The following is a 13,985-nucleotide window of genomic DNA, read 5'->3' as shown; positions in this document are numbered from 1 at the left end:
TTATTTCTATGCTGTTCCCAGATTTTTTTTCCATGTTGTACAACACACAAAGTCAACAGCTCTGACTGTTAACCCTCTAAATTCTGTCATTTTCCAGATTGCCAGCCCAAAAGAATGCTCAAGTAAGTACATACATGCCTGTACAGTGTCTTTCTTTTGATCTAGGTATTTATACCTGGCTCATCCCCACAATTACAAAATGATATAAGTGGTGCACATGCAGATCTAAGTTTTCTCTGTACGTACTCTGTCCAGGAACAGGTACCATAGGAGACACTTCTCATAGCAGTCTATGTCCACATACTCCAGAGAATGCGGAATAAAAATGGATTGAAATTTTGCTTTGAAAGACCTTGAGCAAAATCCTGGTCCTACTGAAATCAGTGGCAAATCTGCCATTGTCTCCCATGGGCAGAATTTCAAACCAACTCCCTCCCTTATATCTATAACCTAATGCGCAGCAAGGTTTGGTTAGTGGTGTGAGGATTTCTGATCCATTCCTGTCAGATGCTGAGGGCTTAAATGGGAGTTGAGGCCTTCTAGCACCCCCAAAGAGGTGCTGAGGACCTCCCAGGATCAGGCTCCTATTTACTGGCAGCAGGCAGATTTTGTGATCAGGATTTTCCAAACCTCTCCAGCTCTACGGTTTACAGGACTAATTTCAGTTTATGAATCATTGTTTTCCTGAAATTTAGACCCAAGCATGTGCTTTTTTTTAAAGGATGATTCAATTTTTTAAATGCATTTTTTAAAAAGATTTTCTAAGTAAATGGATATCTGTGCTAAGAATCCCCCAAAAGGTAAGTTGACACAGGTGTATGTCCTACATACAGTATGATGGGTCTGATTCTTCTTTCATTTGAAACCTATGGTATTTATTAAAATGGTGTAAAATAGAACTGATCAAAACCAGAATCTCTGTCCCTTGGGAAATTCTGATTTTGACATCCGTTTTCAAAACAAATTGGAACAAAAAGTAGAAATATCAAAACTTATAGTAGAAGAAAAAGAATTCCAAAAAAATTCAATTTGGAAATGGCAAAATCACAGAATCATAGAATGATAGAATATTAGAGTTGCAAGGGACCTCAAGAAATCATCGAGTCCAACCCCCTGCTCAGAGCAGGACAAAGCATGCTCTCAAACCATTGAGCTACCTTAAGGGATGTTTTGACATTTTTTATCAAAACAAAATTCTTTTACATTCCCAAATAGAAACATTTTGCTTTGGGCGGGGCCAATATTAGTCTCATGGGACTTGTACTTTGGGTGTTTAATGCCTCTATTCTATGGATCTCTTCCCTGGCTACACTATATCTCCCAAGACTGCTGTCTCTGCATAGCTGAGCCACTATAGTGCCTCATGGGAGACCACCTCTAGTGTAAACCTACGGTAGGGGGAGATTTTCAAAGAGACAAAGGGTAGCTAGGCACCCAACTCCAATGGAAAATCAAGTAACTGGAGCAGAATTAGGCCCACCGTATTTGCCACAATTGCTTTAGAGTTTTGTTTATTACTCAGGGCCATATTTCACCCTAATTTTTTCTGCTGTTCCTCTGTTCTTTTTAAGCAGTCCTTAACCAGAATATGAATCAGTAAAGACAGAGTTTGTTTCCAACTTTCAAGCACATAATGTGAAAGTGATCTCAGAATTAAGCAAAACAAATTTGGTTCATCATGTTTTTTTAACCTTTTTTTGGATGGTCTGATTTTTCTAACTCAGTGGCCAAATGCATCCCTGATGTTAGTCCAGTGAAGACAATGGAGCCACACCAAGGATGGATTTGGTTCTACCTGTCTAAATTGTGCCCACAAAATGCATGTTTGTGTGTGCACAAAAAACACTTTTGTGCACACAAATTAATAACTGTGCAGTCAGGTAGTACTCAGACACAACATTACCTATTTCATATGTGCAAATGCAGGTTTATATTTGCAGTGGGTGAACATGCACATTTTGCATGTACAGTTTTATATGACTGGTTTTGAAAATGTGATATGTGTCTTCTAAAATACTACATACACATCTTATTTGCTCATTCAAAATCAGCTGTGTACTGTATCAGTCTCACAGATGTCTGCCTATTGTTTCTCTTCCTTTTTAAATCATAGGAATTGAGTGATAGAATTCTTAAGCTTCTGAGATGACAAGTCAACATCATGAAATCCAAAACCTAGAACTCTCTAAATACAACAGCTCAAACTCAGATGATCAACACAAGCCCAGACAGAGATGAGTTTATTATTGTGTTCTCTGACTTTAGCATCCGAAATATCTCTGTACGTGGAGGATATATGTACTGTAATGGCCTGCCATTGTTAGGTATGGCCCATTAAAGGCTCTGGGCATGTGACACGCCTTCCTCTAGCCAACTTTGTTCAGTCAGGGTTACGAGGCAAAAAGAGAGAAGCTCTCTGCAAAACACTCTTTCTCTTGGGCTCTCCTCCTAGGCTATATTGTGTATGATCTGTGTCAATGGAGAACAGAAATAAAAATGAAGTCTGTGAACCTGTTCAAACTGATGCAAAGCTGACATGTAAACCTAAATTTGAGAAATGATTACATCTGTAAATGATTAGAGATCCAGTACCAAATTCAGCCCTGGCACAAGCTAATGCAGCTCCATAAAATGGCAAGGCATCTGTGCCCAAGTGTGCCAGCTCTAAATTTGGCCACCAGGATATGATTTTACTCTGTTGCCTAACAACAGACATACTGGTGACCTCCTGAAAGCTCACATTAGGCATCTAAAATCTTTTGGGGCAAATTCTGTTCTTGGTTATACAAGTGTAAAATCAGAATAACTTCACTGACTGCAAGGGAGATACTCCAGATTTGCACTGATGTAGCAGGCTCATTATTTACAGTATACAGGATTATCACCAGTTATGTGATACCACCTGCACACTGGTACACCTGCATACTTCATGGTTATAGGAGCCCTTTGTCACCCTCTAGCTCTCTACGCAACGTAATGAGTACGTTGGGCTATGACGAAGGAATAAAGCTGAAGGGACCTTATAGGGAAGGAGCTAATTTCATTTGAGCATTAGATGCCGAAATAGCAGCTAATAAAAAGCCTTCAAACTGTGACAATTCAATACACACACCTACGAGGATGCCTTGACAAGCTGCTTGACTCACAAAACCTTTCTTGCTTTTCCTCCGTTCAGCCTCCGCCAGACTCACCCACACAGGTAAACAGCTGTGTACTGACAGTTGAGAGTGGTCTGCCACTCCTGCCACTTGTGAATAGAGAGACACTTGTTTCTTGCCGTAAACATTTGTACTGTGGTGCTAGCCAGGCTAGTTACAGCTCAAATAAATATAAACCCCACCTTTTTCTTTTTTTAGCATCCTGCTGTCATACATTGATTCTCCTTACAAACACGCACTTCACACTGGAAATAGGCTTAGTGAGATCACCCTCTGGTGATTATTCTACTAGCGTTATCTTGAACAAACATTTTGTATGTCGAGTCACCAGAAAGTATATAACGGGCACTTGCCAGAAACAGAACACTGTACAATGCTAGGAGTTCGGTTTGTATTCCAAGGAATACTGGGCCACATTCTGCTCTCAGTTTCACCAGTTTAAAACCAGTTTAACTCCACTGACTTCAAGGGTGATGCTCTGGATTTAGACCTATATATCTGAGATCAGAATCTGGCCTAAGCCAGAGATGCAAAGAAAAACCATGTCACCTGATAGATCTATTATTATTAATGATTATTGTTGTGGTTCTTGTCGTATTAAACACTAGATTATACTATTAGCATGGAGCTTTTGGTAGGTGGAGGTACAGAGCTACATCATGCCAGCGGAAGCTCCTCAGTGCTCGAGGGAGGGAGAAATTTGTGACATCCCTTTTAGGGTACATCTACACAGCAAAGAAAACCTGCAGCTGGCCCAGGCCAGCCAACTCGGGCTCTTGGGGCACGGGTTGCGGGGCTGTTTCATTGCTGTGTAGACTTTTGGGCTTGGGCGGGAGCCAGGCTCTAGGACCCGGTGGAGCGGGAGGATCCCAGAGTTCAGGCTCCAGCCCGAGACTGGAAGTCTACACAGCAAGAAAACAGCCCCGATTCACGCAAGCCTAAATTGGCTGGCACAGCCCCGTTGTGGGGATTTTTTTGCTGTGTAAACAGACCCTTGGAGTATTGTATATGCCCCATTGCCCAGCCAGCCAGATTCGCTGCTGTGGCTCTGAATATTTCTCATCCCTTCCCACCCTCTTTTTGGGCAGGTGCTCCTGAAAAAGAACAAACAATTCAGCAACAGCCCTTGTGCTCTTCTGAATGTGGGTCTGCAGTCCTGACTTGCTCTTTAGTGGCTGGGCAGGGTGGGGAAGAGAAGTCTTTACTCCATTCCCTATGCCTCACCTAGGGGCTAATCACAATCTAGCCTTTAATATTTCATTGATAGATGCCCAAATCAGGAACAGGGCCTGTCTGTATAGTGTTCTGTACAACTGCATATAAAAACAGAGGGTGAAATTCTAGTCCCAATAAAGTCAATGACAGAACACCTATGGAATTCAATGCAGTAAGGATTTCACCAGTGTCACTGCATCAAGCCTGAATATCTCTGATTAGGTTGGAGTTAAATCACATCCGTTAGCTTACTTATGAAAAATGTGATAAGCTGACTTTTCTTGCTTATTTTCTTGTTTATAATAAACAAAACAAAACAAAAAAGTATGTTGACTGAAAAAGTACAGAGCCGGCACCTGCAAATTTGAAGCAGATGCATAAAATGGTTTGAAATAGTATCTCTGGGTACAGGAATAGTATCTCAGAGTACAGGAATGAATACCCCGAGTATCTCTGAGTACAGGAATGAATACCCAGAAAAAACAACTGTTACCATGATCCAGGGTCACTAGAGCACATCACAGAGTAGTGCAGATGAGTCATCTTGGTGTCAGAAAGAAAGACTGGAAACCCCAAGTCTTGGGGGACAAGAGCATGATCAATGAAAACTAGACATCAGCAAAATAAATAAAGGCCCCCAACCACTGTGAAATACAAACTCTTTCAAATAAATGCAAGGAAGTGCTGCTATAAATGCAATGTAATTCTGCAGAGTGTCAGCGGAGCTCTTTAAAGCAGGGGACAAACTAATTGCTTGTCAGTCGTCCTATTTTGGCTTGGGTGGGTGACAGCGTTGGGGAGGGAAAGCCACTGCAATTTCATTGTGTCCTCGGGCTCATCTGATCTGGCTTTAGAAAGCTATTGCTGTTTCATTACACACTAGCATTTGTATTAGCAAATTAAATTTCCCTCCCTCCCCCAAGATTCCTGACAAACTCTGGAAATAAATAAATAAATAAATAAATAACGGTCCAGGCAGTCAGTGCCACATAGCACACATGCCATCCAATAGCCGATGGTTATTTCTCTCTGCAGTCATCCATGCAGCATCTCTCTGTGGCTGCATGATACAATGCAGAAGGCCATTAGCAATCCAACACCGTGCAAGGGCTGAGGACCGTCTTCATCTTAAATAAACAAACATCGAACAATCCTCTTTGATCAAATCTAAAATCTCAGTAGATTGACTGATGTGGCGCGGGGGGGGGAAGTTCTCTCAGAGTAAACTAATGCCATTCTATCGATACGCCCAACTATATGGATTTTGGGAACCGCCAGATCATTTCTTGTAGTGCATTTTGGAGCAATGTAAATCCCTCCAGTGAGCCACTGACATAAATATCCAGTGCAGGGGAAGAATCACTTCCATACATGTAATTAAACTTTGCCTGTTAAAAAGACTTAGCTGATTATAAACAGGGGTCACAGCCACACTAAGGTCACCTATGGCAGCATCACTATCCATCCCTGCCACTGCCATAATTCTCTGGGCAGCCCTCTGGCAGATCACTACTGGTCTGATCCTTTCAGGACCTGAGTCTGAGTAGCCCCCACACATCCCTGAGCAGGGCTGGCCAGAATCTGATTGGGGAACATAGTCCCTGGTCCTTACTAGCAGCCCCACAGATGCTACCAGTCTGAAAGGGGGGGGTGAGAGGCAGGCCATGGTCCTATTCCTCGTTTACATTTGCTAGCAGACCTGCTGGGTGTGGAGCGCTGGTCCCTCTCATCTTCTCTGTGTGGAGAAGAACCGACTGCCCAAACTCAAGAGCAACATCTGCATCTCACATCCTCAGCTGAAGTAAATTGGTGTAGTTCATAAAGAGGGCCATGCTGCTTTACATCAGCTGAGGATCATGCACTTCGACAATTCATTCTCCCACTTGTTCTGCTGCCATTTCAGTCACTCATCCCTCTCTGCTGACTTACTTTCTCCCCTCATTCATTCCATACCCACATTTATTACTACACAACTCACTCTTTAACTTTCACTTTCCCTCCCCCTCTCTACCACCCTTTCTCTCTCCATCCCACATTCCTTCTCTTGCACTCAGAGTGAGAGAAGGAAAAACTGAGAGAAAAAAAGAGAGAAGGAAAAGAAAGCGGCGAGAGAGAGAGGAATGTATTGGATTACCTGGATGGGTGGCTCTGACATGCGTCCCAGGAGGAATTCAAGTTGACTTAGGGCAGGATCTTGCCCTTAGTCTAAACTCCCATTTACTTCAGTGGGAGTTTTGCCTGAGTGGCAAGAACAAGCACTGCAGGTCAAATTCAGACCTAGCATAAGAGCTGAGAACGCCATCAAAATCAATGAAGTTCCACCTGCTTGTGCCAAGTCTGAATTTGCCCCATGTGAGGTGGACAACATTAAATCCATGTTTCCATCCCTTTCCCATCTGCCTTTCTGCAGTTTGGAATTGTCCATTTTTATTCAACAGCAAGTGTAAAACAAAGGGGTGTATAATTAAAAATGGCATTGAAAATATAGCTCACCTTCTATTTAAGGTTGTTGACATTCTTTACAAACATTCATTATTAAGCCTCACAATGGCTCTCTAAGGTAAATAAGTTCCCTTTTACCAATTTTACCATTGGGTGGCCTGAAGCAGAGTGGTGATTTGCTCAAGGTCACAGGAAGTGTGATTGACACTTTAGATGCAAATAGAATGCCCACAAGCTCTGACTTTCAACCACCTACTGTAATCCTCTCTGCTATTAAAAAAAAATAAATAAAAATAAGGAGAACCCCATTTATCCGACACTCCATTATCCGGCTCTCTGTACTAACCAAACCACCAGTGAACCCCAGGTCCAGAAGTGGGCGGTCTCTCTGGTGGCCGCTAGATGGTGCTGCAGCTTCGCCCTTTCCCATTCTTTGGATTATCCGAATTTATGATTATGCAGTCTCGCCCCATCCATTTTAGATCGGATAAACGGAGTTCAGCTGTATACCCAGCAACCACAACAGCATGTGTTTTTCAAGTTTTGAAATGATGTCATTCTTATATTACAATAGCTTGAAATACCAGATTCCCAAAGGACAAAATGTGATGGAAATCTGGCTCAGATGTTTATTAAATGCTGGGTTTTGCCCATTGAAAAAAGGAAGAAACAAACAAAAACAAACAGATTTGTGCTTTTCAGCTGTTAATTAAAACAACTCAGTGAATACAAATACTACAGTAGTTCCTGTGTTTAACCTGCCCTGCCCTAACCATATGTTATAACAGTCTTTTCTCGGGACTCTGACAAACAATTGTGCAGAATCAGCTTTGTCCTCTTATGGAATCAGCAGGTAAATTAAGGTGGGGATGACAGAGATATTTATCACACAACACCAACATGGATCATCAACGTATACAGTATATTTTATCCATAAGCCTTTTGAAGTCCTTTGCAAATTTGAAAAATTAAACTCGGAGATAAATTCTGACTCCCATGGACATGAATGAAAATTGTATAGGCCAGAGTATGGACATATATACCAGGGTACCTTCACTTGCCATTGAAAGCGCAGCCATCACCAGAGTGAAAAAAAGCAAAGACCATCAGTTTAAAACAGGAAACACTTATCGTCAGCTAGGATGAATTTCCTTTTGGATGCTGAGCATACCACCAATAAAGGGTTCTGCCCTAGTCTCTTTCTGACTGAAATAATTTTCATGGATGCAGTGCTGTTGCCTACAGGTTATATCCATTCAAACCAAAACATTACACAATGTCCAAACACTTACTAGTCTTAGAATGTGTAAGAACGGATTTTTATAACACCTAAGTGTTGGGCCAAATTTGACCAACCACGTCCCTTTAGAGATGCCTTTTATTTTCTGCAGCCAAGTAAACCTGTCAAATTTCTGACCTCTGAAGATTTTTAAAAATATTTTTATAAGAAACCTAAAGCCAGCATAAATAAACAAAAGGAATCTCCATCAACTCTTGCCAGGAGCTTCCAAATTTACCAAACTTTAAAACTCAGACTCACCCTTCTTTAAGGGTCCCTGATGTGTGGATTGTCCAGTATAAAAGTGACATCAGTATGATCAATGTGATAAGATGACTGCACAAGACCTCAGTTACTCCTGAAAATGACAGTTCACTTACCCTGTAGTAATCAGTACTGTACACGTCTCTGGACATTCCAAAATCTCCAATCTTCACCAGCAAGTTCTCACCAACCAGGCAGTTCCGGGTAGCAAGATCACGATGGACGAAGTGCTGTGATGCCAAGTAAACCATGCCGGCTGCAATCTGTTGGGCAATGTGCAGCATCTGGGATTGGGTCAGCTCCGCTAGACGGTTGCCTTCTGCCATCAACACTGCATCTGGTCCGTGTGCCCTGCATGTAGCACACAAAAATATGGGCCCATGAAGTAAGAGGTCACTTATAAACTAGAGTGACTAGGGAAAATGAAAATATAAAAATAGTGGCTCATTTAAAGGCGATGGGCTAAATTCATCTGTGTGGTAGGAATTAATTTGTTTCAGTGTTTTTTCCTTCATTGTTTTCTCTTTCTTTCAGGGTGAGGAGGAGAGATGGTTGAATTTACTGTTCATGAAAGCAAGGAACTGGGACTTATATACATCCTATCCTAATCTGCTACACTCCTGCTGTTCTAGCGCAGGGGCCTTTCCTGGGCAAAGGCTGCCAGTTGTTCTAACTGTATGGCTCCAGGAGAATATCGAAGTCAGGAGTTATTCTTAGGACTCTAGAGGTGAAAGGCCATTACAGTGACACTACACTACTTCCCTCTTTCTAAAACCTAATATCCCCTTCCACAGGGAGATGGGACATGAAGCACATTTGTTTTTTTTTAATTTAAGGTGAGAGAGCTAGTTTTACTCTGGGGAACAGAAAAAGAAATAAGAGGAATGATTTCAGATTTTCACCCTTACTTTACCATCCACATGAAGTAGCTCCACTAATCCCAGGTGCCTTCTGTGAACTTTCCCACTAGTGAATTCTGCTTGATACACAGGGGATAGGTTACAAAATTCATTCCAGTTGGCACAGCCATGCCAGATCAGAAAGCTGGGTTTCTTTCCCTGGCTCTAGGTTAGCTTTGAAGTACAGCAAGTCCTTAAAACAAACTGATCAGCCCACTCACATGAGAAATTCCTAAGCTCTTTGGGGCATAGATCATGTCCTTGATAGCTCATGGTGGCACAACTAAATATATATATAACTGCAGTGTAGTAATTTCCAGCACTGTTTTAGGGCAAGCCTTACTGGCCATTATCTAATAGTGAATTAAGGCAAAACCAAAGAGGTCAATTGATCCTGATCATTCCCCCTTGATGTGCCTCAACATTCTGAATACCCTTCCTCCAGCCTGTCTCATTTTTATTCTATAGCAGCATCTTCCTTCCATATCTGTAGATGTGACCTTCCAAACAGACCAACTCCTTCCCTCACTCCTGTGTTTTTAAACAACCCTCCTCTACCCAGTGATTTGCTTTCCCATAGACCCCCTTCCTCACCCCAAATAAGTGCTTTGAATCTTCACTTTTCTGATCAGTGTGGGTTATATTTAACCTTAATTCATCCTTGGGAGAAGGGTATAGGAGCTCGGACAAGGTTTGCAAATTAATCAAAATCCACAAGATCAAATTCTGATACTACGTACCAGAAGTATGATATAAAAATTGCCATGGGGGGGAAAGAAAAACTTCACAGATGAAGTGACAGATCTGAGAGCAAAATGAAGGAAAGTTTGTCACATCCCTGGAACTGCAGCTGGCACAGTGCAAAAAAGCTAGCTGCACATGTTCTGCCATGGAGCATGCATAACCATCCAACTGGTGGTAGTTAAAAAAATAAAGGCAGGAGGTGAAATGTCAGGTTAAAACCCAAATGTGAAGTCATAATAAAAAGCATGGTACATCCTCACCACACAGATTTTTAATATCCTTCCTAACAGAGAAAGCTGTGAAGTCTTTACTAATTTAGAAACCTATTCATCTTTCACCACATATTTCTTTTCAAATTAAACATATGCATTTTTTAAATGTTCAACCCATCTTGCTTATCTTCCTAATTTTCCTTGTTAATCATGCAATGCTTATCTCCAGCAATGCACAGCTGTAAGAGATAGTAATATCGACTCCTCCTGATCTACATCATTCCTCCTGCGCCACACACAGGGAAGCTTTTGACCTTCAGGATGCGATCCTAGTCCTGAAACGCGACACTACGCTGCAAGACTCAGTTTGGTCCTAAATTGGTTAAACGCTGGATTCGTTTTCCCCTGATGGCCTTGGGTGGCGCTGCAGGGTAAGAAATAGATGCTCTTTTACAGAGGGATTACAACTAACCTTTCATCTGCAGTACAAGCTGTAGCAAATGTGAGAGGAATGACAAATTTAAGATCACGTTAAACAGCTTGTCCCAACATAATCATTTTATGTTCTAAATACAAGGTCTGGTTAATAAAAAAAACCCAATGTAGCACATGTACTGTCGGCTAACCTATATTACGCTATGATAATTCAAAACCAGAATTCAGGCATTACCAAACAACATCTATTCAGAAAATAAACAAACAAACAAATAAATAAATATTTCAAATGATGACTAATAAGCAGCTACAATTGCAGCTTGTTTTAATGTTGAAATTTAACAAATGGGCAGTCAAGACTGGCATTGTTTGCAGAGTGGAGGTGGCATCAATGTCTCAATAGAAGAGGTTATAGACAGGGCGGGAATAAGCCATGAAGGGCCATAAAAGTGAAGCAAGCAGCTTGCATATCTCCCCTCTGAGAAAAAAAAAATCTGATGAATAGTTCATATAGCCAGAGTCTCTAACTGTGGAACATAAAGCTCCTAAGGTACTTATACACTGGGGAAATCCTCCCAGATTTACCAGGGCTATCCCAACAGGGAAATGTGGGCAAAATTCTATAGTGGAAGGAGGCAGAATGGTAACAAAGGGCTTTATGCAGATGGCTCTGGCTCCAGTAGATTCCTGGAACTGGCAGGGTCAGAAGATCTAATCGGACACCCACACCCCTTTGGTGGAACAAGGTGCTGGAAACCACCAGGAAGACTTTGTGGAATTTGCTGTGTTCTATGTAAATGCTTTCATTTAGGATCGAATTCTGTCCTTGTTTATTGTTATGTGGGGCAGCATGGACTAATGCACAGAGTACATGTACAGGACCAACAGATTCTTGGGCTGGCCTATGAGGTATCTACAAGTGTTTTGATCAACACTTATTAATTTATGATAGCAGCTCTACATAGTAAAGAGTTGATATCAATCTCCAATACCCAGAGGCACGTCACTGCATATCTTCATAAATCTGCACACCGTGAGTTAAATCAAGAATTAGCAATATTACTGTGCTATAGTAGATCATTGGTATTTTCTAATGCTTCTTTTGTGACAACATACAGGATTTAGCAATTGGCACCTACTGGAACAGTTCTTATTCATAATTTTATTGCAATAGATAAAGGGTAAAATTTGCAAAAGCACTGAAGTGACTTATGGGACAGATTTTCAAAGGTATTTTGGTGCTAAACATGCAGACAGGCACCTAGTGGGATTTTCAAAAATACCTGTGTGCACCATTAGGACCTTATCTACATCTTTAGGCACATAAATACCTTTGAAAATATGGCCTTTGGGAGCCTAAGTCACATAAAATTGAATTGCCTAAGTCACTTTTGAAAATGGGACCTAGGATCCTAAGTCACTTAGGCACTTTTAAAAATTGTACCCAAACTAATTTGAGCCTGATTCCTTTCTTTTTCTAAATGAATATTTTGCCTCAGTTTTCAATATGGAGGATAATATGGAACATGGGAATGAAGGCAGAATGGCTGATGGAAATCAGTGTCTAGAAATAGAAATGACCATATCTGAGATGGAAGGAAAACTCAAAGAGCTTAATACACTCAGGTTGTGGGGAATCAGAAATTTCTATCCCAGAATACTGAAAGAACTGGCACTTGAGATTGCTGGTCCAGTAGCAAGGATTTTTAATAAATCTATCTATCTGCGGGTCATACCACATGCCTGGAGAATACCTAATGTTGTACCAATATTTAAGAAAGGGAAACAACGTGATCTGGTTAATTTGTGGATGGTACAAAGTTAGCAGGCATTATCAATATAGAGGAGGATCAGAATATTATACTGGAAGAGCTCGATGACTTTGAAGACTGGAGTAACATAAATGGGATGAAATTCAAGAATACAAAATACAAGGCTGTGCACTTGAGATCTAATAAGAAGAAATTTTGCTACAAGCTGGGGACTTAGCAATTGGAAGTTACAGAGGAGGAGACCTGGTGTGTTGGTTGATCACCAGATGTCTTTGAGTCACCAACGTGATGCAGCTGGGAAACAGGAAAATGTGATCCTAAAAGATATCAGGCAAGGCATTTCCATTAGAGATAGAGAAGTATTAATGCCATTGTGCAAGGCATTGGCAAGACCTCCTCTGGAATACTGCGTACAACTCTGGTCACCCATTTTCAAGATAGATTAATGTAAACTGTAACAGATACAGGCAAGAGTGACTAGGCTGGTCAGGGGAATGGAGGGCCTACCTTATGAGAGGAGACAGGAAGAGCGTGGCTTGTTTAGTCTAGAAAAACAAAGGCTGAGAGGGGATATGATTTATTCTCTATTAAATACATTGGGGGTGGAGGGGAGGGGGGGGGGGGGGCTGGCGGGGAACACCAGGAAGGGTGAAGAGCTATTTAACCTATAGGACAACATTGGCACAAAAACAAATGTGTATAAACTGGGCATGTACAAATCCAGGCTGGAAATCAGAAGGTTTCTAACCATCAGAGGAGTGAGGATCTGGAACAGCCTCCCTATAGGAGTTGTGGGGGGCAAACAACTTAATCACTTTTAACAGAGAAGCAGACAAATTTGTGAGTGGAATTGTATGATGGAGTTGCTTGTGATGGTGGGTAGCATGGCTCAACAGTTCTGGGGTTCTCTTCTGGTTTACGTCTTATGTTCCTAAAAGCTCATGCTTCATGGCTTCAGCTGGTCACCTGAAGGGGTCAGGAAGGGATTTCATCCCCCCCCCCCCCATCCCAAAGCACTCTGGTGTGTTTGGTTTTTTTGTCTCCTTCCTCTGAAACATCAAAAATGGCCACGGTTGCAAATGGGACACTGGATAGGGAGAGCCGGTGCTCTGAGGCAGCACAGGGCATTCTCTCACTCAGGTGTTTGGTTGCCCGGTTCTTGCTCACATGTTCAGTGTCCAATGGATTGCCATATGTGGGATTGGGAAGGAATTTTCTCCCAGTTAGACTGGCAGTGATCATAGGGGTTTTCACCTTCCTCTGCAGCATGGATTGTGGGTCACTTGCCGGGATTATCTGGGTATATTAATCAATTCCCTTTCACTGAGAGGCTATTGTTGCACTTAAGTGCCTCCTGTTGTCTGACCATGGCACATAATAGTTTAGTCTCCCACGGGCTATAATACTTTGGTCTAATATTGGCTGTTGGGTTTAGTGCACGTGTGCTGGGTTGTGTTGGTGGCCTGTGATATACAGGTCAGACTAGATGATCCGGTGGTTCCTTATGGCCTTAAATTCTATAACTCTGTACATCTGAAACACAAAATATGTTGATTCTTATGTCC

The 13,985-nt window shown here is 41.7% G+C and overlaps 1 protein-coding gene across 2 annotated transcripts in view; it reads right to left on the bottom strand.

The window, feature by feature from the left end:
* LOC137167129 (BDNF/NT-3 growth factors receptor-like) overlaps positions 1-13,985 on the bottom strand; it is a 259,594-nt gene that overhangs the window by 24,787 nt on the left and 220,822 nt on the right. Inside the window, exon 14 of one of the 2 annotated variants that reach the window (XM_067569138.1) lies at positions 8,475-8,709. In XM_067569138.1, the coding sequence (XP_067425239.1) occupies positions 8,475-8,709 (235 nt within the window). Of the gene's footprint in view, positions 1-8,450; positions 8,710-13,985 lie in introns of both variants that reach the window. The other variant, XM_067569137.1, reaches the window with a different exon arrangement.

Source organism: Emydura macquarii, unplaced genomic scaffold, assembly GCF_026122565.2.
Source record: "Emydura macquarii macquarii isolate MOO-44397 ecotype Brisbane River unplaced genomic scaffold, CSIRO-AGI_Emac_v2 contig_2897, whole genome shotgun sequence".
NCBI classification, from domain to species: Eukaryota; Metazoa; Chordata; order Testudines; family Chelidae; genus Emydura; species Emydura macquarii.
This window is presented reverse-complemented; position numbering and strand designations above follow the sequence as displayed.